Source organism: Orbicella faveolata, unplaced genomic scaffold, assembly GCF_042242905.1.
Source record: "Orbicella faveolata isolate gen_17 unplaced genomic scaffold, um_ofav_v1 contig_14, whole genome shotgun sequence".
In the NCBI taxonomy this organism is placed as follows: Eukaryota; Metazoa; Cnidaria; class Anthozoa; order Scleractinia; family Merulinidae; genus Orbicella; species Orbicella faveolata.
Window position 1 is genome coordinate 21981409 of NW_028301541.1, and position 27726 is coordinate 22009134.

At 38.6% G+C, this 27726-nt stretch overlaps 2 protein-coding genes across 2 annotated transcripts; one reads left to right on the top strand and one right to left on the bottom strand.

Annotated features, from left to right (window-relative positions):
• Nucleotides 1–1125: 1125 nt before the first annotated feature.
• LOC110062116 (uncharacterized) lies at nucleotides 1126–12055 on the top strand. Its single transcript, XM_020768978.2, has 9 exons — nucleotides 1126–1334; nucleotides 2589–2803; nucleotides 4555–4656; nucleotides 5094–5139; nucleotides 5733–5915; nucleotides 6019–6082; nucleotides 6576–6854; nucleotides 7426–7688; nucleotides 9937–12055. Exons 2-9 carry the CDS (start codon nucleotides 2591–2593, stop codon nucleotides 10191–10193), a joined length of 1407 nt encoding a protein of 468 aa, XP_020624637.2. The 5' UTR covers nucleotides 1126–1334; nucleotides 2589–2590; the 3' UTR covers nucleotides 10194–12055.
• Nucleotides 12056–12526: 471 nt separating this feature from the next.
• Nucleotides 12527–21232, bottom strand: LOC149114511 (macrophage mannose receptor 1-like). The gene is made up of 7 exons (XM_089287679.1): nucleotides 20852–21232; nucleotides 19903–19945; nucleotides 19039–19218; nucleotides 16953–17016; nucleotides 15143–15412; nucleotides 13994–14289; nucleotides 12527–13270 (listed from the first exon to the last, which is right to left on the bottom strand). Exons 1-7 carry the CDS (start codon nucleotides 21209–21211, stop codon nucleotides 13044–13046), a joined length of 1440 nt encoding a protein of 479 aa, XP_089143805.1. The 5' UTR covers nucleotides 21212–21232; the 3' UTR covers nucleotides 12527–13043.
• Between the last annotated feature and the right edge of the window lie 6494 nt (nucleotides 21233–27726).

Below are 27726 nucleotides of genomic sequence, written 5' to 3' on the forward strand. Positions count from 1 at the left end.
ACAAACTGTCTGTGCTCACTTAGTCCTCATCACCGGAAGAAAAAATTACCCAGCAGGAAGGCTGTTAAGTTTAAACCTTCAGCGTTTACATCCAAGAAAAACACAACATAACAGGTAAAATTAGCCAAAATCACCAAATACTCAATATTCCCCCATTAGAAAGGTATCGTATATGTTTTAATATATATTAGTCCTTAGCTGGAATTTATTTTGTGTAGTGTTTACCACAAGAGGAAGTTACAGTTCACGCTTAGAAGACCAAGTCTCATGTCTGATTCACTAGTCAATTTTAACTTTTTTCAGGTATTATTTAATTGATACATATTTTCGCTGAAAACGTTCTCTTGATTATTTTCTCATCAGAATCAGTTTTTTCCAGCACTAGCTATTCCCACATTGTTGCCTAATTGGTATTCAGAACTAACGCGGTAAATGATGAATTTTCCTCTTTGCAGATAAATTCATGGAAAGGTTTTCAAAGTGAATTCGATTTCAACGCTAAATATTTACTTTGAGGCTCAGTTCTAAAATCTTAGAGCTTCTTATTTGCCAGAGCCAGGTATCTTTCCGCTTATCTTAGTTATTTGTCTAGACAAAGAGTCAGCTCAAAAATGGTTGTTAACCTTTTCAAAAGGGAACTAACTAAGCGAGAACGCAGTCACGCTCAAGCATATCTTCTTGATAGAACTTAAGCAAACCACGACGACAACAGCAACGAAAACGTCACCAAACAAAAGGTTTAATGATGGGCCCTTAGAAATTTCTGAGATATTCAGAGAAGCTAAGATATTTCGAAAATTTAGGGATATTTCGAAATATTTATTGCGTTTTTGGTGTAGCCCTGTGTTATTTTTGCTATATTCTTAAAGCAATATACTCAGTTCTATGATAGAAACAATTCAGTTCAGTGACTTTCCCCTTGAAAAATTTATTACGCATCACTAAAACCTCTGAAGCAGCAATTTTCCAAAATGGCGGTTGAACCACTCTTTATCACCTGTTGGTACAATCATTGTTGAACACGTAGTTACCGACTGTACTGGTCTCATTGATTATAAAATAGCGAAAAGGAAGCAGTTTTTTAATTTTTTTCTGTCAATAGCTAAATATCATTTCGCGAGAACAAAAGAAGAGTAAATGAATTTTTTATTTCACTGGTGAATCATCAATGGAAGCGATCTTTTAGCGCCTTTTTGTCTCGCTTGCATTTTGATATCCTGTACCGTCTAATGTTGCCCAGGTAATATTGTAGCAAGCACTCTTAAAGGTGCATAATTATGTTTCAGAGCATCTTAAATTCAGTATTCACAAGGATCGCGAACTGGCCAGTCTAAGTAAGTATTGGCTTGAATCTTCTTGACGAAACTCTTTTGCTATTTTTGCATGGCTTTGTTTAGTCTCAGACCAAGGTGCTGGTCACATTTTGTATACAATTCAAGTCATAGAACATAGTAAGATGGATTTTTTGCGCAATGACACGTTCAAAATGTGTGGCAGGTGATTTGCAATATGGAAAAATATTTGTTTTCCATCTTCCTCTACGTCGTAAGAAATAATTACATTATTTTTTAGTTTCAAGAAGGTCAGTTATTCTATAGAAAGGAAAGAAATCCTTGTTGGGCGAATAAGACATGGAATGAATATTACAGACTTTTTTTGTGGTAAGCAAACTGCCATCTTCCAAAGAAGGAGCGACAAAAGTACTTTGCGACTTTTACCGTTAATGAAAAACAAGATGTCCAGACTGTTATAAGTCGAAAATTTCATAACGTTTCATTAGCTAAACCGTGCAGGATAGGTTGAATTCTAAGATAAGAAGCAAACAAGGAGCTATATATTTTTATTCTTTTAATGCAGTTGGTAAATGGCGCTCGCTTTGATGGGTGAAACAGAGGGCGGATATAGTTAACAGTCTGCCGGAAAATATGTATTCTTTTTGCTCACAGTTGTCAAGCTGTTGACAGATGTGAGACGCAGTTTTAATTTAGTTTTGCGAAATCACGATATGTACGCCATCTGATGTTTTTTCGACGTTTGTTGCATTAATTAGGCGAAAATTGAAACTATTGTATTAGATACTTTAATTTATGTACAATGCTCCCTCCTTAAAAAAGAGTTGTTTTCGCTTTTCTTTTTTCAGAACGATGTCATTTTCTCTTCTCGCGAAAGTTAAATAAACCAGTCAGGGGCGTACTTTTTAAATTTGGCAAAACTATCTTAGTCGTATTTCTAATTGTAATCTGAATATTTATTTGGGACTGTGATTAACGCAAGTCGGAAAAATGGAAAAAGGCGGACTCAAAAATCTGGTCAGATCAGATTTAGAGCTTATTGTGTAATATAAAAAAAAAATGCTTTGGAGACCACTATAAAATGAATAAGTAAAATAAAGCATAGAGCCAAGTTCTTCTTCCTCTCTATTGACGATTTTATCTGTTTTTGTGTTGATTCATTTAAAAACATCTGTTATCAGCTTTTCCTTGCAAGACTGTTGAATAGGATAAAATTTAATCCCAGCCATAAATCTATGTGAAATTTAATTACCGTAGTGAAACTTGCAAACTTAGTATTCAGTGTTTGCTTTGCAGACATGAAGACTTTTTGGCAGCACTTGTACATTTGTATTTTCGTCACAAGAACTTTCGTACACAGTTTCACACAACAGTGCAAGTCAGTTCCGTTTCACAGAGAAATTGGTTTTGCTTTGGATGGTCACGTGATTGAAACAAGTTCGTTGTATCCAGATGACTGTTTGTGGCATTGTAGAACTACAGTGAATTGTTTCTCTGTCAATGTGAGAAAGGTAACACACACCGTTGTTATATTTTTGTCTATTTGTCTAACGAAAGTAAATTAGCTATATGTAAGAGATATACATTATTTCTTTTTTATAACAGTATACTTTATAAGAATATCGAGGCTGAAATGTACAAACTTTAAGAATATTTTAAAAAGAAACCCGAGGCTGAGATTTTGAAAATAATATATATTTTTTTGTAAGTACAATAGAGTTATATGTTTTTAACTGAACTGTATAAAATTCTCCTAGCCCTGAACGACAAAACCAGCCAAAAAACCCCACAAAAATAGCACCAGCTATATGTTTGATCCAATAACATTTCTGCAAGACGCTCTGTGTCAGATCAGGCTTCTGTTGCCTGCAGACTGGCTCAAAAATTACTCCAACGCCATCAAAGTTATGATAGAACAGATAATTTGACGTTATTACTATAATCTAAGAATATTCACAACAATATTTTAATCCTGTAATCGGCAGAAAAATAAGAATATTCAGCCTGGGCCGGAAAAACAATATTCTTACACGAAAAAGGAGTTATTAGCCGGCGGGGAGGTCCTTATTTGGAAAAAAAAATGCTTACTCAAGACTGAGGGCACAGTTTTTTTCCCAATAAGGACCGACCAAGGCCGGCAAAGAACGTGTTTATTTTTATTTTTCTCTTCGGTGTCCCTTTGAAAGCAACTTTTGTGTTGAATTTTTAATAAAACCGTTCAGTTTAAATCTGGCGTACGCGTGTGTTTGACAGTTCGGGCACACAAAGTGATACTGTTTGCATACTTGTTTGACTCTGTGTTGAATGTTGACTTTGTTTTACAATGTAACAAAAAACTTGAAAATTTGCCAAAGTTGGAAATTTCGGAGCGCTCCGCACTCGAGGTCCGGATGGGAAAATCCTGACCACTGGAGCATGCGCGATTAGCCAATCAGATTCAAGGATATAGGATTCCGAACCGCAGAGTAACTGGATGTCTGCAGTAAGCTGCACCGTCTTACATGACGTAATGCGGGCTGCTCTGGTGGTGACACCATAGATCTTTCGTTCATTCTTTTAGTCAAAGGAAATTTTTACCACGATTGCTACTAATCTCGCAATCTGATTGCCTAATTTGCCGTTGTCGATAAGAGTCCAGATAATGCTGCTCGTGTCAATTTGTCAGGCTCTTGGTCGCGCTCTGAAAAAAACAAACATTTTCTTCGACGTTGATATTGTGGTAAAAAACAAATCAAACATCGAACCGGATATGTCTTATCATATCCTCAGAGGAGAATAAGGTATGTATTGGGAATTAGTATCACCCAACTAGTGGACTAATGCAAATCCTGCATTTTGATTGGCTACGCTACTAGAGGACTATTAGTAATAGTCCTCGAGTAGCGAAATTGGCGCAATCGAGCGTGACGCTTTCTTTCGTTTTATTCCCAAACAAATATTTCTTCAACTTGCATTTGCTAACTTTATTATTGCCTTTTCTGTCCGACTAGTTGGGTGATACTAAAACAATTAGACCCTTCGCCCTCAAGGGCCACGGGTCAATATAAAACCCATTCGGCTTCGCCTCATGGGCTATTGACCCGTAGCCCTTGCGGGCTACGGGTCTAATTGTTAATTAACTCTCTTATATATAACCATTTGTCCTCTCTTATATTTAACACTTAGCAAGAGAAATCCATCTCATAAGTACTATCTTTTAATCTGTACTTGTTGTTCCGAGCGCTGTGTGTTCTAAAAGTGTTTACGTCATTTATCTTGTCAGATAAAACCAGGTTCATACTTGTGTGAATCGAATAATTCCACCAAAGATGTCGAGCCTAGAAAATTGATTAAAAAGCCTGGGTATGAATACAGAGGGTTTACGGTAAGTTTTGCTCGGAAGTAACTATTAAGGCGCCTGACGAAATTTTCTGTCTGCGTTCCTTTAAATTTTCCGCCCCTGTTGACTTAGTGACTTAACCTGCTTACAATGCACAAAGAGGACAAAAAGAAAATTGAAAGCAATAGAGAATGCAAAACGGAATGGAACGCGGAACGCAAAACGTATACTGAAGAGCTGAGCGCAAAGCAGAAAACGAAATAGAACGTAAAACGAACGTGTAGAGCGACACAAAAAGAAGCGCAAAACGAAAAAAAAAAAAAGTGAAAACGGAACGGAAAGCGGAGTGGAAAAGGGAACGAAAAAGAGCAGACAGAACGTGAAGCGAGATACAAAGCAGAATGCAAAACAGAAGGCAAAACGGAGCGGAACTAGCTGAAATATGACTTTCACCTTATGATATCATTTGTTTTTCTTTGTAGCTGGAAATCTACCATTCAGGAAGTGATTCATATTTTAGAAGAGCTAGTAAGTGGCTTATTGATCACTTTGCCTACAGTATATTATGTTACGCGGGAATCCAGGCCTTTTAAGGACTCAGTAACTACGGCTTACACAGACATCTCTTCTCCACTGCTCAATCCTAGTTCTTCATGATAATGGCCCAGAAAAATTCCACACTAATGACGTAGTTAGACAAAGATTCACATAGCGTCTCTGATTGGTTGTTACTTGCGCGGTAAAATTCAAATCGATTCACCAGCCAATAAGAGAAAGAGTAACTAAACGACATATTTAAGAAGAGTTACTTAGGTCATTAGTGCTGGAATGCTTCAGGTCTTCTTTTAAGTTGAAGCCAAGAAGAATGGGTCATATTCGTATACTCGGTATTGGATTGGAACTAGCTTGGAATGGAGGCTCAGGCGGTTAAAAAGAGATTCAATAAAAAAGATCAAGATTCTCAATTCTCAGCCTCAGTTCCAAGCTCAGCTTTCAGTCTAATACCGGGAATACAAATTTGGCCTATTAACTGAGAACGCGGATAGTCAGAAGATTAATTTAGGAAAAACGAACAATTACCTGTGCCACTATTCCACTATTGATGTTTTTTGTGCTTGTAGTTTATCCAGATGGATGGTACCGTCAAGAAAATAATCTCTACAAGTATTTTCCTGTGAAGAGAACTTGGCAGAGGGCAAAAGAATTTTGCGTTTCCATCGATGCTGAGTTAGCTTACATCCCAAATCAAGATATAAACGAGTTTGTTTATAGAAACCTGTTGCAACATGTAAAAACAAAAGCTGGTATGTTTATAGAATTAAACGTATTTGTCACAATTTTCAAAATTTTAAAATAAGAGAAAGTCAACTATTTGTCACACCTCACGTATTCCTCTCAAATTTGCAGGGTGTGTCACAACAGATGACTTGATTGGCTGCTGGCTTCTTGACAGCTCTGACACTGACGTGATGTATGTTCAGTGTTAACACTTTAGTGATAACTTTGACCCTCAGTTTTTGTGGGAATAAATTATCCAGAGCTCTAATGTCCTTTGAAGGAACTAGTTATGCCCTTGGATATTTAGTCATTTTGTTGGTGGAAAACGTTAAAAAATTAACAATTTGATTATGAGCTCGAGATTTCTTTTTACGACAACCGTAGAAGTTCTCGCGCGCTCGATCATCGACTAATTTTCATTGTCAATAAGCGAACAAACACATAAATTTATAATTTATGCGATGCGTCAACGAGCGAGATTGGACAATTTCTCATCGTGAAAAACAAATTGACGTCAGTTTTCCATGTTTCTGTCCTGTTATTGACAATGAATTTCGCCATAACATTGTCAAAGTAGTCTGCGGATCCACTCGGCTATTGCTTCATGAACCCACAGCTACTTTGATTGAGCGAACGGCATTTGTGATAGAACGCTAGTAGATTTATACTATTTTTTAATATTTCAGACCGAAAGGTGGAGCATCTTATCAATACGAAGACGGAGTCAGAGCGTTGTACATGGACGGCAATGGAGCGTACGCTGACACGCCAGCCGTCAGTCTTCCATTTCCCGCATTTACGATCACGTGCTGGGTGAAGGTCTTAGAGCCCGCCAAAACACCAGGCTACATCTACGCTGACTGGTCAGCACCGCATCAGTTTTCCATTTGGGTTCACGGTGATTGGAAGGTCATCTATTTCCAGTTTAGAAACAAGAACGGAAAAAGCGTATTGGCCATGTATACGTGAGTTTTGAACTTGCAATTGAAAAACCTAAAAAGCCACATTTATCATTTTTGTCATATTCTTCAATATACGAAAAAATTTGAATTGATTTCCTCAACTGAACAAATCCCCACCGGTTAGTTCACCTATAATACTAAAATTTTTTCATCTTTTTTACTAAATAATTTTGAAAACTTAAAGGTATAGGAAACAGAGGGGAATACATATGGGTTATCGACCAAGCATGAGGTCAGGATGGCTAGATATTGGCCTCGTTCTTTTCTCACGTGTTTATGGACCGAGACGGAGTCGAGGTCCGTAAAATCGCTAAAACAGAACGAGGCCAATATCCAGCCATCCTGACCAAACAAGCTTGGTCAATGATGAATTGACCAATTGCGGGAGACAGCGGGTAGTCCCGAGCGGGCGAGATAGAGCCATCTTGCCCGTGCCCGATCGGGTAGTCAATCACAGCGCAGGATTTGGTTTATCTTGCTCTCTCACGGAGCTAGCCATATAATAAATCATATTCATGGACATGCTAAAAGTGGTACTAATCATTGCGTTATCTATATTTTCTATTTTCTTTAGAGCAATCTCTTACAACGTCTGGGTGCACGTGGCTGTCACGTGGTCTCAAGTCAGCCGTATTGCTAAGATATTCATCGATGGGGTAGAGTCTGCGAGCAAGGCAGCTAACGCAGGTTTATCGAGCTATGAAATTATGAGCAATTCTCACACGTACTATCAAGTTGGAATGAAAAAGGACTCTTCAGAAACATTCTATGGCTTTGTGAGAGACCTCAAGGTGTTTAAAAGGCTGCTGACCGCCAATGAAATCAAGCAAGAAGCAGGTAGGTTTCCTTACTAGGGGGTGTCAATAAGAGGAGGCCGTTCCTTTGACGGTTGACGGTTAAATTTTAGGTCGTTTGGTGCTTGACGGTTAATTTTTTCGGAATGACATTTGTAACATGAAATTAAAACGCAAATTTAACTGTAATGTGCCATAAAATGATTCAATTTTGCCCATACTTGAATAATCCAATTAGTCCTATAATTTGTGCATTAATACGGTTTTAGTCCTCAAATATGTGTCTAATTCTGAGCGTAATTAGATCACCTTCGTTACCGCTGGACGTACCAATCGCCTGCTCTGACGACTAGAAGTTAAAGGACTTACACATAAATGTACTTCTGTGATATAGTAGAACGATCATTTATAAACAGCATAACCTTACCCCATTTAACTCAATCGTTTAGTTATTAATTAAGGATATCTGAGACATTTGACGGCTATTGCGTTTTTGATGGTTGACGATTAATTTTTTGGTAATTTAATTTGACTATGGACGGTTTACCCCATTGAGACCCTCATAGGTTACCCTTCTGATCAGTAATAGGAAGTGTCATTCTGGTCTGGAGAAAGTACTGACCATACAATATGTGAAAAGAAAAGGTTTTGCCAAGAACATCTTGAGTTGTCCTCAGTCACGTGACCAGGTTAATTTACCTACGTACATGTACCTTTTTCCGGGTTAAAGCTACTTTCTCTTTTGAGTTAAAAATGACTTCGTGTGCAGAGTAATGCTTAGAGAAAGATACGTGTAGACGTAGTAAACTGGAGTGAGAGCCATGTGAGAATCGTCTGAACACCATGTGAAAATCTTGAGAAAACCCTGCTCGAAAACCCTGAGAGATGTTAAATCTTGAGAGGAGCAAATGAAAAGACTGCGAGAAACACGTAAAACTGCCATTGAGAACTATGAAAAGCACAAAAAGCTGTTCAGACAGAGAGAAGACAGACAAATAGACGAAGGCGTGTGGGCACTTTCGGATGTGGGGGGCGGTGACTTTCTTACCCGAAAAAATTGCGCAATGCCCGAATGCGTGAGTGTTGAAATCGGGATGTAAACGCACTCAAAATGCGTGAAAAACAAAAACGTTCACAAAGATAGTTATATTGAAAGGTTGCATACTCAATGACCTCTATCAACAGGCTCAATCTATTAAAATTTAAAACTTATGAAAAGAAAAAAAAATTTCTTTTTACGGCGCTCTTTCAGCGATCGGCTGATCAGTAATAGAGACATGGGCCGTTTGGACGACCATTACAGAAGCTATCCTATCGTCGAGACGATAGGATATGTTCAAAGAACAACACGAGGCATTGTTAGAAGTCCTTCTTGTTTTGGCCACAGCAGACTTGCAGCGTACACTGCAAGCCTTCCATGAATTCAGAAGTCGCGTAAATAAGATAGTAAACAACATGGACATACTAGAGAAACACCTCCACAGAAAGTTTCAAGAAAAAATTTAAACACCTCATTGTTATGACATTCCAAACGACTCTTTTCAGAGCTTTCAGGAAAACAAAAGGCTTGGTCTTCGTTCGCTTTAATTCGTGTCCTTGTTTTGTCGATGGAAAATTGAGAAAGAAAATAATATCCTCACCGTGGATTTCCACGATACACATTTAACCGACTTATAGCTAACAGAAAACCCCAGGTCACTCAAATAATTTCAGTCTAAGTCCTTTTTTGCAAGGCAAATGTCAGAGAAAGTAGCTAAGCCTTGAAACCTAAAAGGAAAGGCCGGAAGGGAAAAGAAAGGCTGATTTCCCGACTGATTACCATGGCGTCTTCGGTGCGCAACGATAATTCAGATCAGCAGCAGATACAAATGGTACCTACTTTAGGTAGCAACTCTTTTAAGAAACCACTCGACGGCCTACAGAACCCCCGGTCGGGCGTCTAATAACACAGAGAGACATAAAATTAGGAACCCTTTTTGAGAGTTTTGGAAATCAAGCCAACAGCATTATTTTGTAATATTTTCTCTCAAGTGTCGTTGCCCGAATCATAAGCGTTTTGCCCGAAAAATTACGTAATTTTCGTAGCTGGGGGGGCTGCAGCCTCCCTCGCTCCCCCACCACGTACGCCTATGCAAATAGACAGACAGACAGACAGACAGACAGACAGACGAGAGAAAACTCCTGAAAAAAAATACTTCAAAACATTGATTTTCTGGTTACGTTATTGCAATCGTTTTACCACTTTGTCGTTCTATATAAACAAAAGCATGCATTCATTGTTTTATTCACAGCGCAAACGCCGCAGAACACCCAGTCTGGAGTGTGGCTCGGTCTAAACGACATTTCATCGGAGGGAAACTATGTCTGGAGTAACCATGGAAACGGACGCGCTGCGTCATTCAACAACTGGTCTCCAGGGCAGCCAAGCTCGCTAGCTGGTGATGAAGATTGTGTTGTCATGGTTACAGGGGATGGAATTTATCAGAGTCAATGGAAAGTCAAACGGTGTGACGACCAAAATGAGTTTGTGTGTTGGAAAACAGTTTGAGCCAAATACAGCTTGTGAGTGTAGTTGCATTGGCAGATGTAATCACAGTTAAGCAGTCATGGCATCATTGCTAGAGGCAATGGAGGAAGTTGACGTTTCCAGAAGAAATTCTACTGACAGTAGACGTTGATAGCAATCAATTCAGCTCTCCCTTCGAGGCGCGAAAACTCGGCGAAAAGCACTAGAGCTAAACCCTTTGTCTCCTTCGCCAGACTTAAAAAGACTTCGCCAGAGTTACAAATAACGGGCACATAACTGTCCGAGAGAAAACTGATTAGCCTTTTATCCTCCCAAGTCTCTAAGCAGAACAAGTTATAATTATTGGTCGGAAACAGAACAAACGGAAAGGTAACCATACGCAAATAAAGAGTAGACGTGACTCCCACATCGTGGAAGAAAAGAAACGTCATCTAGACTTCGCAAACTCATTAATAACTCATCAAGTTTAAAGAAAGGAAATCATGATCGTGGCGGTGTTTGGATATCCGACCTTAATTAGCACAGATTTCTGCGATTTTGTTTCTACATTTTCTCCTTAGTTTTAGTTTCGATAGAGAAGATATATAAAACACCCATGACCGTGTAGACCACATTTCCAAACACCTCGAAGCTCGTCAAAAATACTCCGGTGCGCGTCTTATTTTCAACTCTATTCTCGGTTTTTGGAAATGTGGTCAAACACGTTCTTTCGTGTTTCATATATTACTATCTAGTGAAAAAAGTCATCATAAAATCACTTACGCTTGTGTGGAAGCAAACATTTTAACAAGAGTAACGACACGAACAATGTATAACAGTGTAAAGTGGAATGTTTATTACTTAAATGTTTTCAAGGTCACCCTATGGAACAATAGATCGTAAAGTTATACTTGACGCTTATCACCCGATAGTTTTGGTAAATTCGGAGGATCATTTTTAACATCAAGAGAAGTGCTAGTTTTGCAACAATTTGGTGTAATAAGGTAGTTGAAAGATATTTCTAAATGATTGGCTGAATTCATTGATATTTCATGCAACAGAGAAAAATGGGTGATTTAGCGCGCTAATTCCAGTAAAGAGCCTCTTTTTAATGAGCGTTCCCCTTTGAGCACCGTTTTCTAATATGCATGCCTGCTTCAATAGTGACAAAGTGACATTATGTACTTTGCGTAATGCTTAGCACCTAAGTCTTATGACTAGACCTTTCACTGAATTTTCACTGAATTTCACTGAATTGCATGCCTAACTTGTATCTTTCTGGAAATTTTCAAAAATCTTCTAAATATATCACAAAACTTTTTTCTAAATATCTCGAAAATTTTTCTAAATTTCTCCCATTTTTGTTGTAAAAATACACTGATTTTTAATCACGTAGAGCAACATTTTCGGGAGTAGTAGGAGTTGAGCTCGAGGAAGACGATTCAGGCACTTCGATGTAACCAGCATCCGCCATTTTAAAAAATTGCTACTTTAGCCCTGTCAGTGATATGAAATACATTTTTTGAGTAGAAAATCACTGAACTGGATTGTTTCTTGCATAGAACAGAGGATTGTATCAAGAGATAGCCAGGAAATCACACGGCAAGCCAGAAAAAGCTATGAATATTTTTAAATATCCCTGCATTTTCTAAATATCTCGGAGATTTTCAAATATCCCTAAAATATCCGGATGTTTTTGGAAAGGTCTACTTATGATTATGCCAAACCGTAATGTTACAGTTCTTAAGCCACAGTTTTGTATAATAATGATAATAATAATAATGATGATGATGATGATGATAATGATGATAATAATAGCCATTAATATGGCGCTTTTTCTATAAATGCTCAAAAGCGCTTTACAGTGTACGTAGTAAAATAAAATTATAAAACCTACGACAAAATTTACAAGTTCTGTTGTGTTCTACTGTTGTTCATTAAAGTGCCAAATCAAATTCTGATTTTCGGCACATGTGCATGCCAATAAGAAGGAAAGGAAAGCCCCACCCCTAGTAAGAGCCCTCAGTTTAACTTATTAGCACCCTCCTTGAGCTACTAAAAGTAAATCGGCGCACCAGACGCTAGATCGAGACATTATAAGTGAATGATAGAGAGTCATTAATATAAAAGGCAAAGACTTTTGTTCAACAATGACAATCAGAATTTCTTGATAATTCCTATTTCCTAGCGATTCTTACTTCTTAATATTAGATTTAATTTGCAGTCGAATGATAGTCACGTTGTACAGCATAATTAATAGCGCAGATACCAAGGGAAAGTATTGCTCAATAGCTTTCATGTCAGAGGATAAAGCACTAAGATTTCACTACCTTTACATGTACAGCATAATTGTTCATTATAAACAATACCACATAAATTTAATTTGATTTAATTTCATTTCATTTGAGTTGTCACAGTGTAAATTAATCAGCTACCGAGATTTCTTTCATATAATTACAATGAGCGGAAAATCCTTGTTCAGATTTCATCCTCTTCCCTTCACTGATACTCTGGAGATTGCAATTTATCTTACACCTAAATATAAATATACCCCGTTATAGCTACTAGAATGCTTTCTGTCCACACCACGCCGGAAAAGTTTGAAAACGCAACAATCACCGGTCGTTTTAGATTTGTGTTTGAGGAAAACTCGGGCTGGGAAATCACGTGATTATCGTAACGCCGTCTTTTTCGAAAAGCTCCGTTTTCAAAATTAAAATATTTTCCTTTCACACTAGAACGCAAAGCCGGCGTTTTCAAATTCCTCCGGTTTGAAGAGCGTTTATTTTCGAAAAGCTCCGTTTTCGTGGCGGATTAGGGTGGACAGTAAACCTAACTGTAAAAATAAAGCTGCGTTTCCAAATTTCTCCGGCATAGTGTTTTGTGATGAGTTCATGTTTTCTCACAAACAAAGTTCGACTGCACATCGCAGTTTGTCTCTTTCCATGTTTCTCGACTAGTACCATTCCCTCCACCGATAACCACGCAGTCTCCATCGGTCGAATTAACGCTCGGTTGTCCCGGTTCCCAGTTTGTGAATACAGCAACGTTTCCATTGCTCCAGACATATTCTTTTTCAGTCGAAATGTCGTTTAGGCCTGTCCATGCAACGGACCAATCTGGAAAGAATCAAGGGATTTCCATTGTAATTAAAAACAGCTAAATTAGTTTACGGCAAAACCACAGAGGAACGTCGGATTCGTGTTGCAACCATTGGTGAAATAATAAATAATGTAATGATAATAAATAAATAAATAAATAAATAGATAGATAAATAAATAGTTAATTCAAAACTGATTCTTACCCCAGAGGGAGAAGATGAAGACTGATATAAACTTAAAAAAAACCGGAAAATATATCGTCTGCTCCCCTTGCCCTATGGACCAGATTCCCGATATTTTTTTAATTGTAATAACCCGGCCTCAAACATTTGTGACTTGTAACTAATTTGGCTAACTTGATTATGGCTTAACGCAAAACATTTCCATGACAAGAATACCTTTCCAGCCAAATACATCGATCCAAATTACGATTTCCTTTTTGTCATACAACTTTAAAGTTAAAAATTTTACTTACTATATTTATAGAAAGATTTTCCCAAAAGGCGCTTTGGGTCTGATAGTCTAAATCTTTTGGCTTCGAGTTTATCCTCGAAGGAAATTGAATTTTCGATCTGAATGGCAAGTGATATTCTTTTAATTTATAAAAATTCAAAGCTTCCGGCCACGTAGCTCTGGAATAAGCCAGCTACTGTGAATCCGTAATCCAATAATCGTGATTATTATAAAAAATAAAGAACAAATAAAGAATAAGGAATTAATACGAGAAACAGTCAAACGTACCACTTGCGTTAGACAAATTTGCCTCCGTCAGTATTTCACTTTGGTTTAAAGCTCTCTTGAAAACCTTCAGCTCTTTGATAAATCCATGCAGATTTTTGTCTCCCGACGCAGCCTTGGTCTTGCTTTGAGCTCCTATGATGTAAACACTGTGTGAGTTATTCATGGCTCTGTAGCTAGATTTCCCGTCTTTAACGTAATGACGACCTCTTGGCCTACCGTCGAAGAAAGTTGAACCAAGCCGTTCTTCTCCGTTCCACACAGCTGCCACGTGCACCCAAACATTACTAGGAATTTTTCTACAAAAAACAACAAATATAAAAACATCTTACAACGAAATTCCCTGCGATGACCTTTTACTGGTTTCCTTCTTTTGCTCTTTGATATCATTTATATTTTTGTTGTGATATAATAGGGTTTTGTCTTCCGTTTATTTGGGATCACTTGGGTTATCACGAGGAAACGGCACTATTTTTCGCTGTCAAAGTATCTCTTAGGGTGGACCTGAATAAATTTCCGTCCTTAAGTTTTATCTTTTAGGATTCAAATGAAAAGAACCAACCAACGCCCAGATTAGTCTCCTTGAGGGAGTTAATTTAATTTTCTGACGAACATCCCTGACCGGCCTCCACATGTGGGTCCCTCCCGGGAATAGGGGGGGGGGGTGGGGGGAGGGGGAGCTACTCCATGTAATGGCCTATACGGGGAGGTTACACCCGAAAGGACCACGTTTTCCAGGCTTCAGGTATATAACAGGATAGGGATTTCACAAGTTGAGGTATATGAAAGGACAGGGAAATCTGTCCTTGACTCTTGCCACAACCTGAACTGAATGAATGATACTTGTTTCTTCTGGTTCTCTCCTGATAGACCTTGATATCCTCCTGTAGTGGTTGTTTATTAACTTCATTCCAAGGGTTTAGAAAAAGGATGCAGTGTTCCAAAGTAGGTATGTGAAGAAAGGGGTACCTTTTCTGTCAAAGTGATACACGAAAGAGTATGGGGTTGAACCTCAGGGCGGAGACTCCCCGTGTAAAACTTTGTGTAGAATGCCCCCGGGAGTTCCCTTCCCCGAGGGATAGTGTCTCTTTAATTTAAATCCGAAATACGTCTGGAGTTCTATCCATTAACTATTTGCATCCATGCACTTACCCACCGTAATACGACAGCAGGCTTTCTCCCTTATTATTCCTTAACTGGAACGCCAACCTCTTATACGATTGGTGTGTCCAAAGTGTAAACTTTTTCGGCTTCGTCCAGTCACTGTAGATATAACCTGTACTCAGTGCCTTCAGCCAGAACGTAATGGTGAACGCGGGAAATTGCAGGTTGGCAGCCGGTGTCTCTGCATAGGCGCGTTGGCCATCCAAATACAGAACAGTTTTGCCTTCGTCGAATTTGTAAACAGCACCATTTTGTAAACTGTATTATAGTAAAATAAAAACAACAACGACTACTTTATTTGCTCATAGATTTACAATTGCACAAAAAGATATTAAACAATCAGCTTATTCGCTCCCAATTTCTATGACGAGGGCGCAGCTCGAGTCAACTATCAAGCATAGAAATAGAAATAGAAAATAGAAATAGTATAAATCTACTAGTCTTTCAAAACTTTATCTAAATCCTCTTCACAAACACTTCGAAAACGCCAAGAAGCGACCGTCATTTTGTTAACAAGGGCACACCGCTACGCTACTCACTATCTATCACAGAATAGATAGTGAGTAGTGTAGCCAATCAGAGAACGGCATTCGTGATAGAACGCAAGTAGATTTAGGCTAAATATAAATAGATGAACAGAAAAATACTGTATAGTTGAGTCTGGAGACTGAGGGAAACCAAACGTTTTCAAGTCAGTCTCCAGCTATTGTAAGGTTTCTATTCACGGTCATTCAGAATATACAGAACTCTTAAAGATGATTTCCAGTCCGTATTGCACAGTCTCAGCACCCTAAGGTTTATAAACATTATACGTTCTCACTCCACATACCTTATCTTTGAGGCCTTTCAAATTCTCTTTCCAACAGCTTCATTGATTTTTAATTACAGCTGCGAAGTTTTTTCATCAAGTGATATGAGAAAGAACGAAGCAAAAAGCTTCGCATCTATAATGGCGGTTTTTTTGAAACTCTGAATTTACTTCTTGTAAGAAGTTGCGAAATGTTTACATTTTGTAATGTCTTACATGAAACGAAACAAAAAACGCAAACAAACTCTCGAGAGTGCGCATTACAGACTGGAAATCATCTTTAATAGAGAGATGTGTACAAGGTATAATAAAATGAGGAAAATCAATACAAGTTTTCAGAATGTTGTTAAGACGGTAAATAAAATTTCAGTTGTATAGAAAAGTTGAAGGTATTGAGATCTTTAAGGTGAGTGGGGATATTAGTCGCTGTATAAGCAATTGTTTGTTTTCCAGAATTGGTAAGCACTGTAGATTTTGTCTAGATAATTGCCTAGGAAAAATCTAGGCGAAAAGGTTTTGGTAAAAATCTGCGCCGGGCTAAGTACGTTCCACACCGCGGGAGCTTATCCTGGGTTCCGTAGACTAGATATATTTCTACTACCCCCTGGGTGGGATGCTAGTCCATAGCAGGGCTACCCCCAGCACTATATTCACCGGTACCTATTGTGAGAGGCACTATGAGAGTACTGAAAGTGTCTTGCACAAGAACACAACAATGAAAAGATTCCGGCCAGGGCTTCGACCCAGACCACTGGATTCGGAGTCTTGATTGAGCGGTAGCATTAAGCTGTCCCTCCCCCCCCCCCCCCCCCTTCAGTATGAAAAATGACTAATACTACTAATAATAGTAATAATAGTCATAATAATAGTCATAGTAATTTTAGTAGTACTAGTAATACTACTACTAATAATAATGGTAATAATAATAATGATAATAGTAATAAAGCTTAGAGGTCTAGATCTTTTTCCTTTTCTTTTCTTTTGACTTACGTTACATCGCTGTCAAAACCATCCAGACGCCAGCAGCTCTCAATGTCTGAAGAATATCTGCAATCTTAACAAAACTTGAAATTTTCGTATTTTATAGTTGATACCGGTCTGAAACTAGTCTGATGATTAATAATGGTAATTGAACTGAGTGGAGTGCAATTTGGTCTGAAATCATACGCGTGATTTCAAAATCGAACGAGCGCGTAGCGCGAGTTCGATTTGAAATCACAAGTATGATTTCAGACCAAAATTGCACGACATGAAGTTCAATTGCCACTTTATTAGATCCATTTTGAAATCGCACAATTTTATCGCCTTAATTTTTAGACTTTTGGTGTATTGTTCCAGTAGCCGGTTTGTTAAAAAAAAAAGCGGAACCGGAAACGGCTTTACGTCTCATTTAGTATGCAAAACGATGTCATGTGACGAAAACTCATCCGAGCATGACAAAGAAACAAGCGGTTTTGAAGTCAGAAGGAAAGTAGTCTGCTTCAGGTATAAAAGTTCAATTCTCGTCGCTTGAATCAATGATGGAAGGTCTTTCTTTCTTCTGTGGTTGAGGCCGAGACTTTTCATTGTCTTTGGAGAAGGAATTTGAGGGTGCATCCTGCGTAATTCTGCGATGGATTTCTTTTGAGTTGTGAAACTCCCTCGAGTGCACGATGCCCAGTGGATGGTACGTTTTTTTCTTTTATACCGTTTAATGGCATGATTTTAAGGGAGTCCAGCTCGTTATCATCTCCGTTTCTTTTTGTAACCTCGGCGAAGGACTCAATACTCAGGACCTTGTCAAGTTCTTGCGGCGCCATTTGTTTCAAGATATTTCCAAGATGGCGGGACTAACACCAGCTTCGTAAGACGTTCATTCATTCATTCACTGTTTTGTGGAGCGGGGTGTATTTTGACTATGTTTATTCACAGCGACAGAGTCGAGCTCTTTTGTTGCTTCGTTTGAAACTACCAGAAACCTGGAAACATCTATCTTCTTGAGATGGCCCTGAATTTGTTGTTGTGTGGTTTTCGTTTGTTTATGTTTTACTGGACTCGGTATCATACGGATTTTGAGCAGATGTTGAAGAAAAATTGCCAAAATATTCATCAAAATGGACACTGAAAGTTGGAAACTTCCATTAAAGTAGGTGTTCATCCTGAAGGAGCTGATAATCGTCATTTAGAAACTGTAATTAATTACATTCGTCAAGTTTTTTGGAAAAAAAAAAACACAATAACAACAAAGTTTTGGCAATAGTAGTTGCTAAATTCTCCACACAATGGCTTTTTGCCTTTCATTTTCCTGAAATTTTATTCTTTACTTTAAACTAATATTGAAATCTGATTTGTTGTTTTGTTTTACTGTCCCATTCTCAATGGCTGAGAAAAAGATGCGATTTAGAGCAAAAAATAGTGCGATTCGTGAATAAATCGCACCATTGAGAGCCAATCAGATTGCAAGGATAGCCAGTGATTTCAAAATGGATTTAATAAATACTGGTAATTCTCGTAAGGTAAGTTTGAAAATGCATCGATAGTTTAACATATCACTCAAACTAGTCTGTCAGCTTGCGTTCAAGTTATAGGAGGCCTCTGGGACAGAAAAAAATAACAGAGGACAGAAACATATCTACAATATATTTTCAGAGACCTTGACTTAGTTCCTCTAAATCTAGATCTTATTTCCCCCTCCCGGTGGGGGGGGGGGGAGGGGGAAACTCCCATATGAAAAAGGTCGGGGATTCTTGTCGTCTCGCTTAGGGGTATAAATCAAGGATTCTCGTCTCACTTAGGGTATTGATGACGAAACGCCCATATTTTTAGCTGCCAAAGTATCTTTTAGGGTGCACTCGAAGAAATAACTATAAAAATAATCTTTTTTCCGTTTTTAGGCTCAAGAGGCTCGAGTCCGTCTACTAGCGCGGGTTCCTTTAATGAACAGCGGCTGGTAACCTAGCCTATTCCGTTTGAGGTGGTATCTTGAGCTCGAGTCATGCCCAGAGTGGTCTCTTTTTGTGATTTAATTTAAATTTTTCGATTAGCATCCGTGACCTTTTCATATGGGACTCTCCCCCTAGCTTCGGATTTTACCTACCTTGGCGTTCGACCGTCTTTTCCACTAACGAATGAATAAAGTCATTTTCCTCCTTGGTGTTGATAGACACCAGGTCCCCGCCGAGTGATTGACAGAACTGCCGTGCTTGCTCCCAAGTTTTCTTCTCAGAAAAGAACTTCAGTGACTTGGAGCCGAAACGATACCAACCATCAGGAAGAGCTATGAAGAACAGAAGGAACAGGGCCTTTTATCAAAGCCCCCTAGAAACTTGGAGAGGTGGGAGCAGGGGTGGGGGGGAAGTGGAGTGCAAGTGCATTCGATTTCCGTCTAAAAGTGATACAGAGCCTATTCAGAATTTTGAAAAAATTCCCTTTTTTCCCAATGTATGCTCGGACCGGTCTTCTGGGATGTACAACTTGCTTTTTATTCGGTCACTTAATCGAAAACGTTACCCGACAGGTACCTTAATGCGTAACAACTGTGACATTTTGAAATGAAACACCCTCAGCGGTACAAAAACACAGTTTTCAACTCCTAATCCAGTGAACCAATCAAACTCGATACAAATACATGCGCCCGACACAAAGCTATGAGCGAGCGGCGATTGGTTTTGGTTTTACTGCTCGGATTGGATGAGAACAGCAGTGGCGCAAGATTTTTAAACCAATCACCAAGAGTAGTAATGCATATCCAGTCGAAAGCAAATATGCATTACTCCTGAAATTACTACATTCCAGTAAAAACCGGTCTATCACTTCCCATGTTACGTAATAACATCCAAACTTTCGGGCTCATCAAACTTTCGAGCTCATCAAACTTTCAAGCTCATCAAGCTATTTAATTACTAGTTGTCGTTTTATTTTTTATTTCTAAGTCATGAAAATTATATAAAACGGTTCTAACCTTCTTTACTCACACACAAGCTTGCGGTACAATGCTCAATTTCCTGCAAATTAAAAGGTCACTGTGTTTAGTATTTGTCAGAAGTTACTCCAGTTTTCTTGTTCATGCCGATAGGCCACAGCGATCACGAGGCATGTTGGAAAATGCTACCTGGCACGGGCTGTCAGAAAATGACTAAGTTTCCAAACAGGTACCAGTGACAGAAAGCGCTTGCAAGAATTATTAAGGTTGCCAAATTTGGTACAGCTAACGGTAAAGTGTGAAATTCTATGGTGGTCTGAAAATTTGAATACTATTTTATAACTTGTACGTGGAATTCCTCCAGTTTTTTTTACTCTCAAACTTTCCCATGTAAAATCGCACAATTAATCCTTAGTGGTCTCTAAATGAGCTGGTACTGAACAGGTCGTCACGCTTCCGTATGTTTCCATATCAATTGTGAAACAAAAAAGAAAAAAAATGTGTATTATTATATCAAAAAAAAAGTTAAACATGGACCATTAGGGATTGCGGAATTTTTGCATCATCGGTAAAGTTTTTCGCATTGAAAGAGAATTGGAATGAAACATGGCATATCGTAGAATCATAAATGGCTATGAGAAATAAATGGATGAATTTTCCAGGGTCCTTTCTGCTGTCATAAAAAGGGAGCTGTTTTTGTCAATAAAATTCCTACAAGTTGAGCAGTCAGCAAAAAGTCCTAAGGTTTTCTCCTTTTAGTGCGCCCTATTTCCTTTATCCGTGGATATGGGGTAAAAGCTGTGTAGTAAAAATTCATGGTATTAAGTTAGATATTATGATTTTGATGTTTGTTATTTTTTTGCATGAAAGAAAACCACGTTATTCTCTCGTTTGCCTCTAACAGTACTATTTATCACGGAGAAAATTATTTTTGAAAACCACAAAATAGTTTGGAGAGCGTTCAAACAAAACAAAACAAAGCTCTTACTGCCATTTGATGATATTCACTACCAGCTTCAGATATGAGGTCCTGAGGATCAGCGACTCTGCTTGAGTTATTAAGCTCACACGTTACGTAATGGGACCCTTGCTTTCTTTTCATGTTGACTGAGAAACAAAATGTGGTATGGACGCATAGTGAGCGACAGGCGTAAGGCAATAGATCTGGTAATGACTTTATGACGTGGTTTTCTAGCGAAACATCGTGCTCTTTAAGGAATTTATATTGTAGGCATCCTGTTGTTGCTGAAGCAATTGTTATTTGAAGGAAGAGGAAATACATCGATGGCAGTCTAAATGAAAATCTTTCTCCATTCATCGTGATCTGTGAAAACGAAAACAAACACATAAAATAATCAAAATCACCCTATATCCCGCAGTGAAACATATAAGCGTTCTGTTGCGAAAACATAACACTTCAACTTGAAGCATTGAATTTCCAGTTAGCGCATTGAATTTACGGAAGGTGCTGGCAAACTAGCAATTTACAAAATCTAAGATACATTGGAAGAGTTTCTTATAGATACTAATACCTCCAAAATCTTTGCGTTAAACTTACAGACCTCCATCGAGTCCTCTTGCGCCAGCCCATGGAACGACATAACTTGCCTGATGCGTACGTACTTTCATCAATTCAGGACATATAACATGGAAATATCTCGAATGTAGTGGTAAAATTTTAATTTGCTGGAAGTACAGACTCATTATTATGATTATATTGACTTACCTTCAGCTTACCCGTTCTCAAAATTTAAAACTGTTTACTTTCAACCCCCAGCTTGCTCCCATGTGAAGCTTTTGAAACTGTGTACATTACGTTATAAATTAAATACTTAATAATATATATCAAACAAAGGAGACTGTGTTTCATTATGGCGATTATTTCCATTGTTAAATTTGACGAATTATTAATGAGGAATACTTCATCATTCAGAACGATGAATGCAATAATTAAGCCAAAAATATACTTTTTTTCTGAAATCGAGCCAATGCTGTAAACATTTCTTGTTTCATATCATGAAATACACTCTTTTCTTTTATCTTTTTTCATAAGAACGTTGTTTTTCCGGCCGAGGCTGAACACATTCTTATTCTTCTGCCGATTTTAGGCTGAAAGTATTCTTTTGAATATACTTAGATTATAGCGTATGACATTTCTGTTTTCGAATGTATTTAGTGTTTGGATTGTGTTTAAGTAATTTTGGAGCCAGCCTGCAGGTATGTAAGTCTGATATGACGCACATAACTTCTTTCAGAAATGTTATTTGCATGGAACATACGGCTACCGCTGTTTTTGTTGCTTTTTGGCCAGTTTTACGGTTTAGAGAAAGGAAGAATTTTATACGGTTAAGTTAAAATCATATAATTGTATTTTTATATTTTCAACACACAAAATTACATTCCTTTCAAATTACAGCCTCCGGGTTTATTCTTAAAATGTTCTATAAAATTTCGCAAATTTTAGCCTAGATATTCTTATAAGATATATTCTTAGAAAAAAAGGAGTGTACAATAAGTTGCTATCACTGTTCCAGAATACAGGTAGTTTATAATTTAATGAACTTAATCCTCAGACTACCTCACTATTCTATTGTTGCAAATGCAAGAATAACTCTCGGTTGTCACTCTCTCTGGCACGTGAAAAGTTTGTTAACGCTTATGTCATGCCGTAAAATAAATATTTTCACTTTTTTCACCAAGTAAGAGAGAGGATTAACCGTAGCTCAGTCATTTATTTGTTGCCGAAAATTCTAGAAAAGCTAACAGTAGTTGTTCAATTAACAAATAGGACTTTCATTTTATTGTGTTGGAAAATAGTACTTTAAACATTGCTGTCCCTTTGTACACCGGTCCATTTGTGCTTGATCATAGTTGTAGTTTGATTTTGAGGCCGACGTTGGATATTCTTTTTTTTTTTCAGCCGATTTTAGGCTGAAAATATTGTTGTGAATATTCTTAGATTATAGCTTATGACATGTCTGCTTTCGAATGTATTTGGTGTCTGGATGGTGTTAAAAGTAATTTTAGAGCCAGCCTGCAGGTACGAAAGACTGCTACAATGTACATTGAATAACTTCTTTTGATATAAATCTACTCGCGTTCTATCACGAATGGCGTTCTCTGATTAGCTACGCTACGCACTATCTATCTGTCCTGTTGTAGATAGTGAGAGTAGCATAGCAGCGAGCTCTAGGGGCCGCTTCTTTTTGTTTTCGAAGTATCTTTGAGGAGGATTTAGATTAAATTTTTGAACGACTAATAGATTTAAACTAAAACAATTAGATTATTCGCTCTCAATTTCTATGGCATACAGCTAGTGCTGTTTTGGTTGCTTCTTAGCTACTTTTGCTGTGTAGAGAAAGGACGAATTTTGTACAGTTTAGTTAAAAACGGATAATCAAGGTATTCGGAGTTTACAAATTTTCAACACACAAAATTACATTCTTTTCAAATTTCAGCATCAACTTCAGGTTTATTCGTAAAATATTCGTAAAATATTCTTAAAATTTCAGCCTTGATATTCTTATATTCTTATGTCGCTGCTTTGGCTCCCGTAGAGAAGACAATTGAATTAGATCCTCGTGTACCAGGAAATCGTGACGAGTTTCCGTTCCCATGATCCCACAGGCCAAGCACTGCTCTCCAGAGTTAGATTTGCCAAGTTTTCAAGGCGTTCCCCGCTCAGCTCAGTTCAAGACATTACAGGGCGGCGCGAAAGTAAGAATTTTATTTTGGAGTGATAGAGACAAGATTTATTAAACGAGCGCAACCAGTGAGTAAAATTCTGTTTTCAAACACGAGAGAAAAAAAAAACATTTATTACATGGCTGAATTTTGCAACCCGGACCACTAAGCTGGATCGGTCCGCTCACAAATTAATTTCGGCGAATTGCTTTTTTCAGTTCATTGCGCAAAAAGAGGAAACTTTTTTTGTTAAGTAGAAATCTTTGTCCTTCATGTCTGGAGGACAGCTTCAATTAAATCTTCTGACAAAAGCAACATGAGAAAAGTAAATTAACGTTTACCTTTCGCGCCCCCGTTCGCGGTGAGCATCAATTTTAATATAAGTAAATCATGAAAAAGAGCCATTATAGTAAATACTTTATTGAGCTAGATTGTTCGGTCCGTATTTGAGAATATTGGCCTCGTTCTGTTTAGCCTGCGAGCAAGCTCAAGTTGGAGCACAAGCGTGCGCGGCGTAGCGGTGAGCGCGAAATCAAGCGGCGAAGCCGCGAGACGAGAAAGTCACTTTCTTGGCGCCTCGCTCGAGTTAGCTCAGGACTATTATTTCTCAAATACGGACTTGCACAAACAACCATGAAAAAGGGAGAAATAACGTCTTCAATATCTTCACTAGTGAGGTCGAATATGGAAAATATGCCACCCGGGTCCCGGATTAAGTTTCGACCACTTTCTTGATGGCGTATTTTTCAGTACAAAACTCGTGTTTGTATAATGAAAATATTGTCGATGGAACAGTGCTTGACGCATTGGCGCCCTCAACTATCTCAAGTGGTAGAATTCATGAAAACATTAACTATATAGCACCGCGAAATGACTCAAAATGATATTAGTATTAGGTTTAGGTAGCCTGCTCGGGTGTGAATGAGCTTTAAAACCTTACCGCTGCGAATTAATCAAAATTTTAAATGCCAGATGAATCGCTGTTTGGCCTGCCAAAATGTTCTGATACTGGGACATTTGCGAAAATTGAAAGTGATAGCTGAGAATGGGCGAATATCGAACTGATCCCGCCAACCACTCCCCCCTCCCCCGACCCCCTACCCCCATCCAGGCTTAGGTAACGTATCGATCACCCTCCCCGGCGTGCAATAAAGGCAACTGAGTAGTCCACGCAGGCCAAAGTTAACAAATTGAATGTGTTTTGGCGTTGTCTGTACTCTTATCGAGAACGATATGCGCCTCGTGAGTCCACTTCAAATTTTGACCGCATATCGTTGTCGATAAGAGTACAGACAACGCTAAACCACATTCGATTTGTTTTTTACTACAATATCAACGTCAAAGAAAATGGTTTGTTTTGTTTTTTTAGAGCGTGACCAAGAGCGTGACACATTGACGCTAGCAGCGTTGTCTGGACTCCTATCGACAACGGTAAATTAGCCAATCAGATTGCGAGATTAGTAGCAATTGTGGTAAAGATTTGAAATGGAAAGTTCAAAAATTTCCTGTGTTATAATTATATCTGAAATTCCCCTGTCTTTCGAGCTGACAGGCTTTGACCTTGCCTGGCTGTGTTTTGCTATAGGACAATGGGCTTTTTCAGTTCATGAGTGACTGTTTATTACTGGGTACGCGTGGATCATGCAAACCCCAGTTATGACGGTCAGTACGTTCACGTCACTAGGTTTGACAAGATTACATAACCGCATTTACCTTAAATCCGAAGGTAGGTCTTAAAATTTGCCTAATAACAAGTTAGCAAGCTTGCAAGTTTGCAAGTTTGCAAGTTCCCTTAGAGGTCATTTGACATTAGATGAACTAGGTTCCGATCGTGGGGTATGTACTAAAACCCGAAACAACGAAACGAAACCACCGAAACGAAACCACCGAAACAAGCGAAACGACCGAAACGAATAAAATAGTAAGTAAATAAATAAAAACAAGTTTAAAAAAAGCCTTGATCTCTAGCACGTTACTATGGCAGCCGGATCTCGTACCCAGATCCTGCTCCTAAGCCAAATGTGTGACCTCGTGACATCACAAACCTGGAAGGTGGATGAGCGCAAGCCTGTCGAGCAGGAAGACATCGAGAAAAAGGTGGCTATTTTCACATTCTGAATAGTATTCTAGCTAAAACAAGAGATCTAATTTCAAAGAAAGGTTTTCTGGCCGTATCGTGGATTCTTACACAGTGGCGAATCGAATGGTCTTTTCGAGAATGACTTTGCAGTATTCTTCGTGCGAACCAGGACTTTCTTAAATATATATATCTCTAAAGAAAAACGAGGGCGACTTAACAGGCTTTAAATCATATTAACGTCAGGCCTTCGTGACTCCTGCAGTTCTCAAAGTAATTTCTTATTGGCCGCTCAGCTCTTCACGGATATTCTTGAGATTGTGTTTCCGTACATCCTGGGCTCGGCGTTGTCGATTCGCCACCGCCTAGGAATCCACGATACGACCAGAAAACCTTTCTTTGAAATTACATTTCTTGTTTTAGCTAGAATGCCATTCAAAATGTGAAAATTACTCACCTTTTTCTCGATGTCTTCGTGGTCGTCGTCGACACCCTTGCGCTCATCCATCTTTCAGGTTTGAGATGTAACGATGGCACACATGTGGATCTGGGTACGAGATCCGGCTGCCATAGTAACGTGCCAGAGATCAAGGCTGTTTTTTTTTTTTTTTTAACTTTTTCATTTATTTACTTATTATTTTACTCGTTTCGCTCGTTTCGCTCGTTTCGGTGGTTTCGTTTCGGTCGTTTCAGTCGTTTCGGTCGTTTTGGTGTTTCGTTTCGCTCGTTTCGTTTCGTTGTGTCGGGTTTTAGTACATGCCCGGTCATGGAGTGTTAGTTGCGTCTGTAACCACTGTCGTTATTGCTGTTATTTATATAAGCTCGTATTCAATGTTGTTTGATCAAGTACAAAGGAAACGAGGCAATGATTCAAGAAATGCCAGTGAAAGACGACGAAATTGAAACTAAATTCAACTGAACTACTGCTGTTTCAGCTGTTTTCCGATTGCTATGATGGAGTGTTGTGTGGATTTTTCCTTTGGTAATGATCACGGCGCGCGATGATCATGCAAAATTGTTCGTGTTCGATAACTCTGATTTGATAAGATATCGAGGGGGGCTGGGCATTTGCCCCCTCCCCCCCCCCCCCAAAAAAAAGATCCGGCACAAGAAAAAAGTGACAAACATGAAAAAATAAAAACACCTGGAAAAAAAGGCACGCAAAAGAAACACATCGAAAAAATGGAAAAAAGTATCGATATATATTGACCGCCTCCCACATCCCTCACAATTTAAGGCGGGGATAGCATGATGAAGGCCGTATTTTCGTTGGGTATCATGTTTTTAACGCAAATATCTCGTTAATGTTTTATGCAGTCAAAAATCTCTCTGCTCATCCCAAATAACTACGTTTTGGGCTGTTTTGTAAATTTTTTGGTGATTTTTGGGTACATTTGGAGATAAATAGTTTTTCTCTAAGGATTAGTAAAATTTATGGAAATAAGAAATTTTGAAGATCTGATGATGTTTTAAAATTAGAATCTGAAGTCAAAAATTGGTAGACGTACACCAAACAGTTGTCCACCAACCTGGGGTGCCCTTTCGTGGAGCGTTCAACTGTCTGGTGGTGTTCCAAAACTTTTTTAGCTTTTAATCCCTCTTTAAACTTCCTAAGATTTCACTTAGATTCATGCCCCCCCCCCCCCTTAATAATCAATCCCTTAGTTTAGGCTGGCTTCTCAGACAACTGGTGGGTCGTCTCTAAGGGTTACTTCCGGTGGTATTTTGCAGTTTCTACAACCTTGGTCACAAGGGTTGGAAAAATTCATTCTAATCGCACTTTGCCCCTCCGCAGCCTTGTGCCATGTCCACAAAACACTTTCATCATATCAACCATTTCAACCATTTTCCAAGATTGTAATCGGGAATGGGGGGGGGGGGAGGGGGGAGGGAGGCTGACACTTATTCTGTAGGTATTACGGTTATGATTTCTTGTTTTTGCACATTTTCCAACACAATTTGTTCATGGTTGTAGAACTAGTGCTCCATAAAGTTCCTGCCAAATGGCATGCGTCTGTCTCAGTTGGGAAATATGCATGTTTCGTTGATTCTCCTTTAATGGCTTGTGTCACGGGTTTTCCAATTTCATTTATAGTCGACGT

Excerpts from the sequence above, each read along its gene's own strand:
- LOC110062116 (XM_020768978.2), top strand. The coding sequence starts at position 2,591 with ATGAAGACTTTTTGGCAGCACTTGTACATTTGTATTTTCGTCACAAGA. Across the intron at positions 2,804-4,554 it reads TCTCTGTCAATGTGAGAAAG|ATAAAACCAGGTTCATACTT; the intron begins GTAACACACACC and ends TTATCTTGTCAG. Across the intron at positions 7,689-9,936 it reads TGAAATCAAGCAAGAAGCAG|CGCAAACGCCGCAGAACACC; the intron begins GTAGGTTTCCTT and ends TTTTATTCACAG.
- LOC149114511 (XM_089287679.1), bottom strand. The coding sequence starts at position 21,211 with ATGTGTTTGTTTTCGTTTTCACAGATCACGATGAATGGAGAAAGATTT. Across the intron at positions 14,290-15,142 it reads CTGCTGTCGTATTACGGTGG|AAAAATTCCTAGTAATGTTT; the intron begins GTAAGTGCATGG and ends TGTTTTTTGTAG. Across the intron at positions 13,271-13,993 it reads AAATTTGTCTAACGCAAGTG|ATTGGTCCGTTGCATGGACA; the intron begins GTACGTTTGACT and ends GATTCTTTCCAG.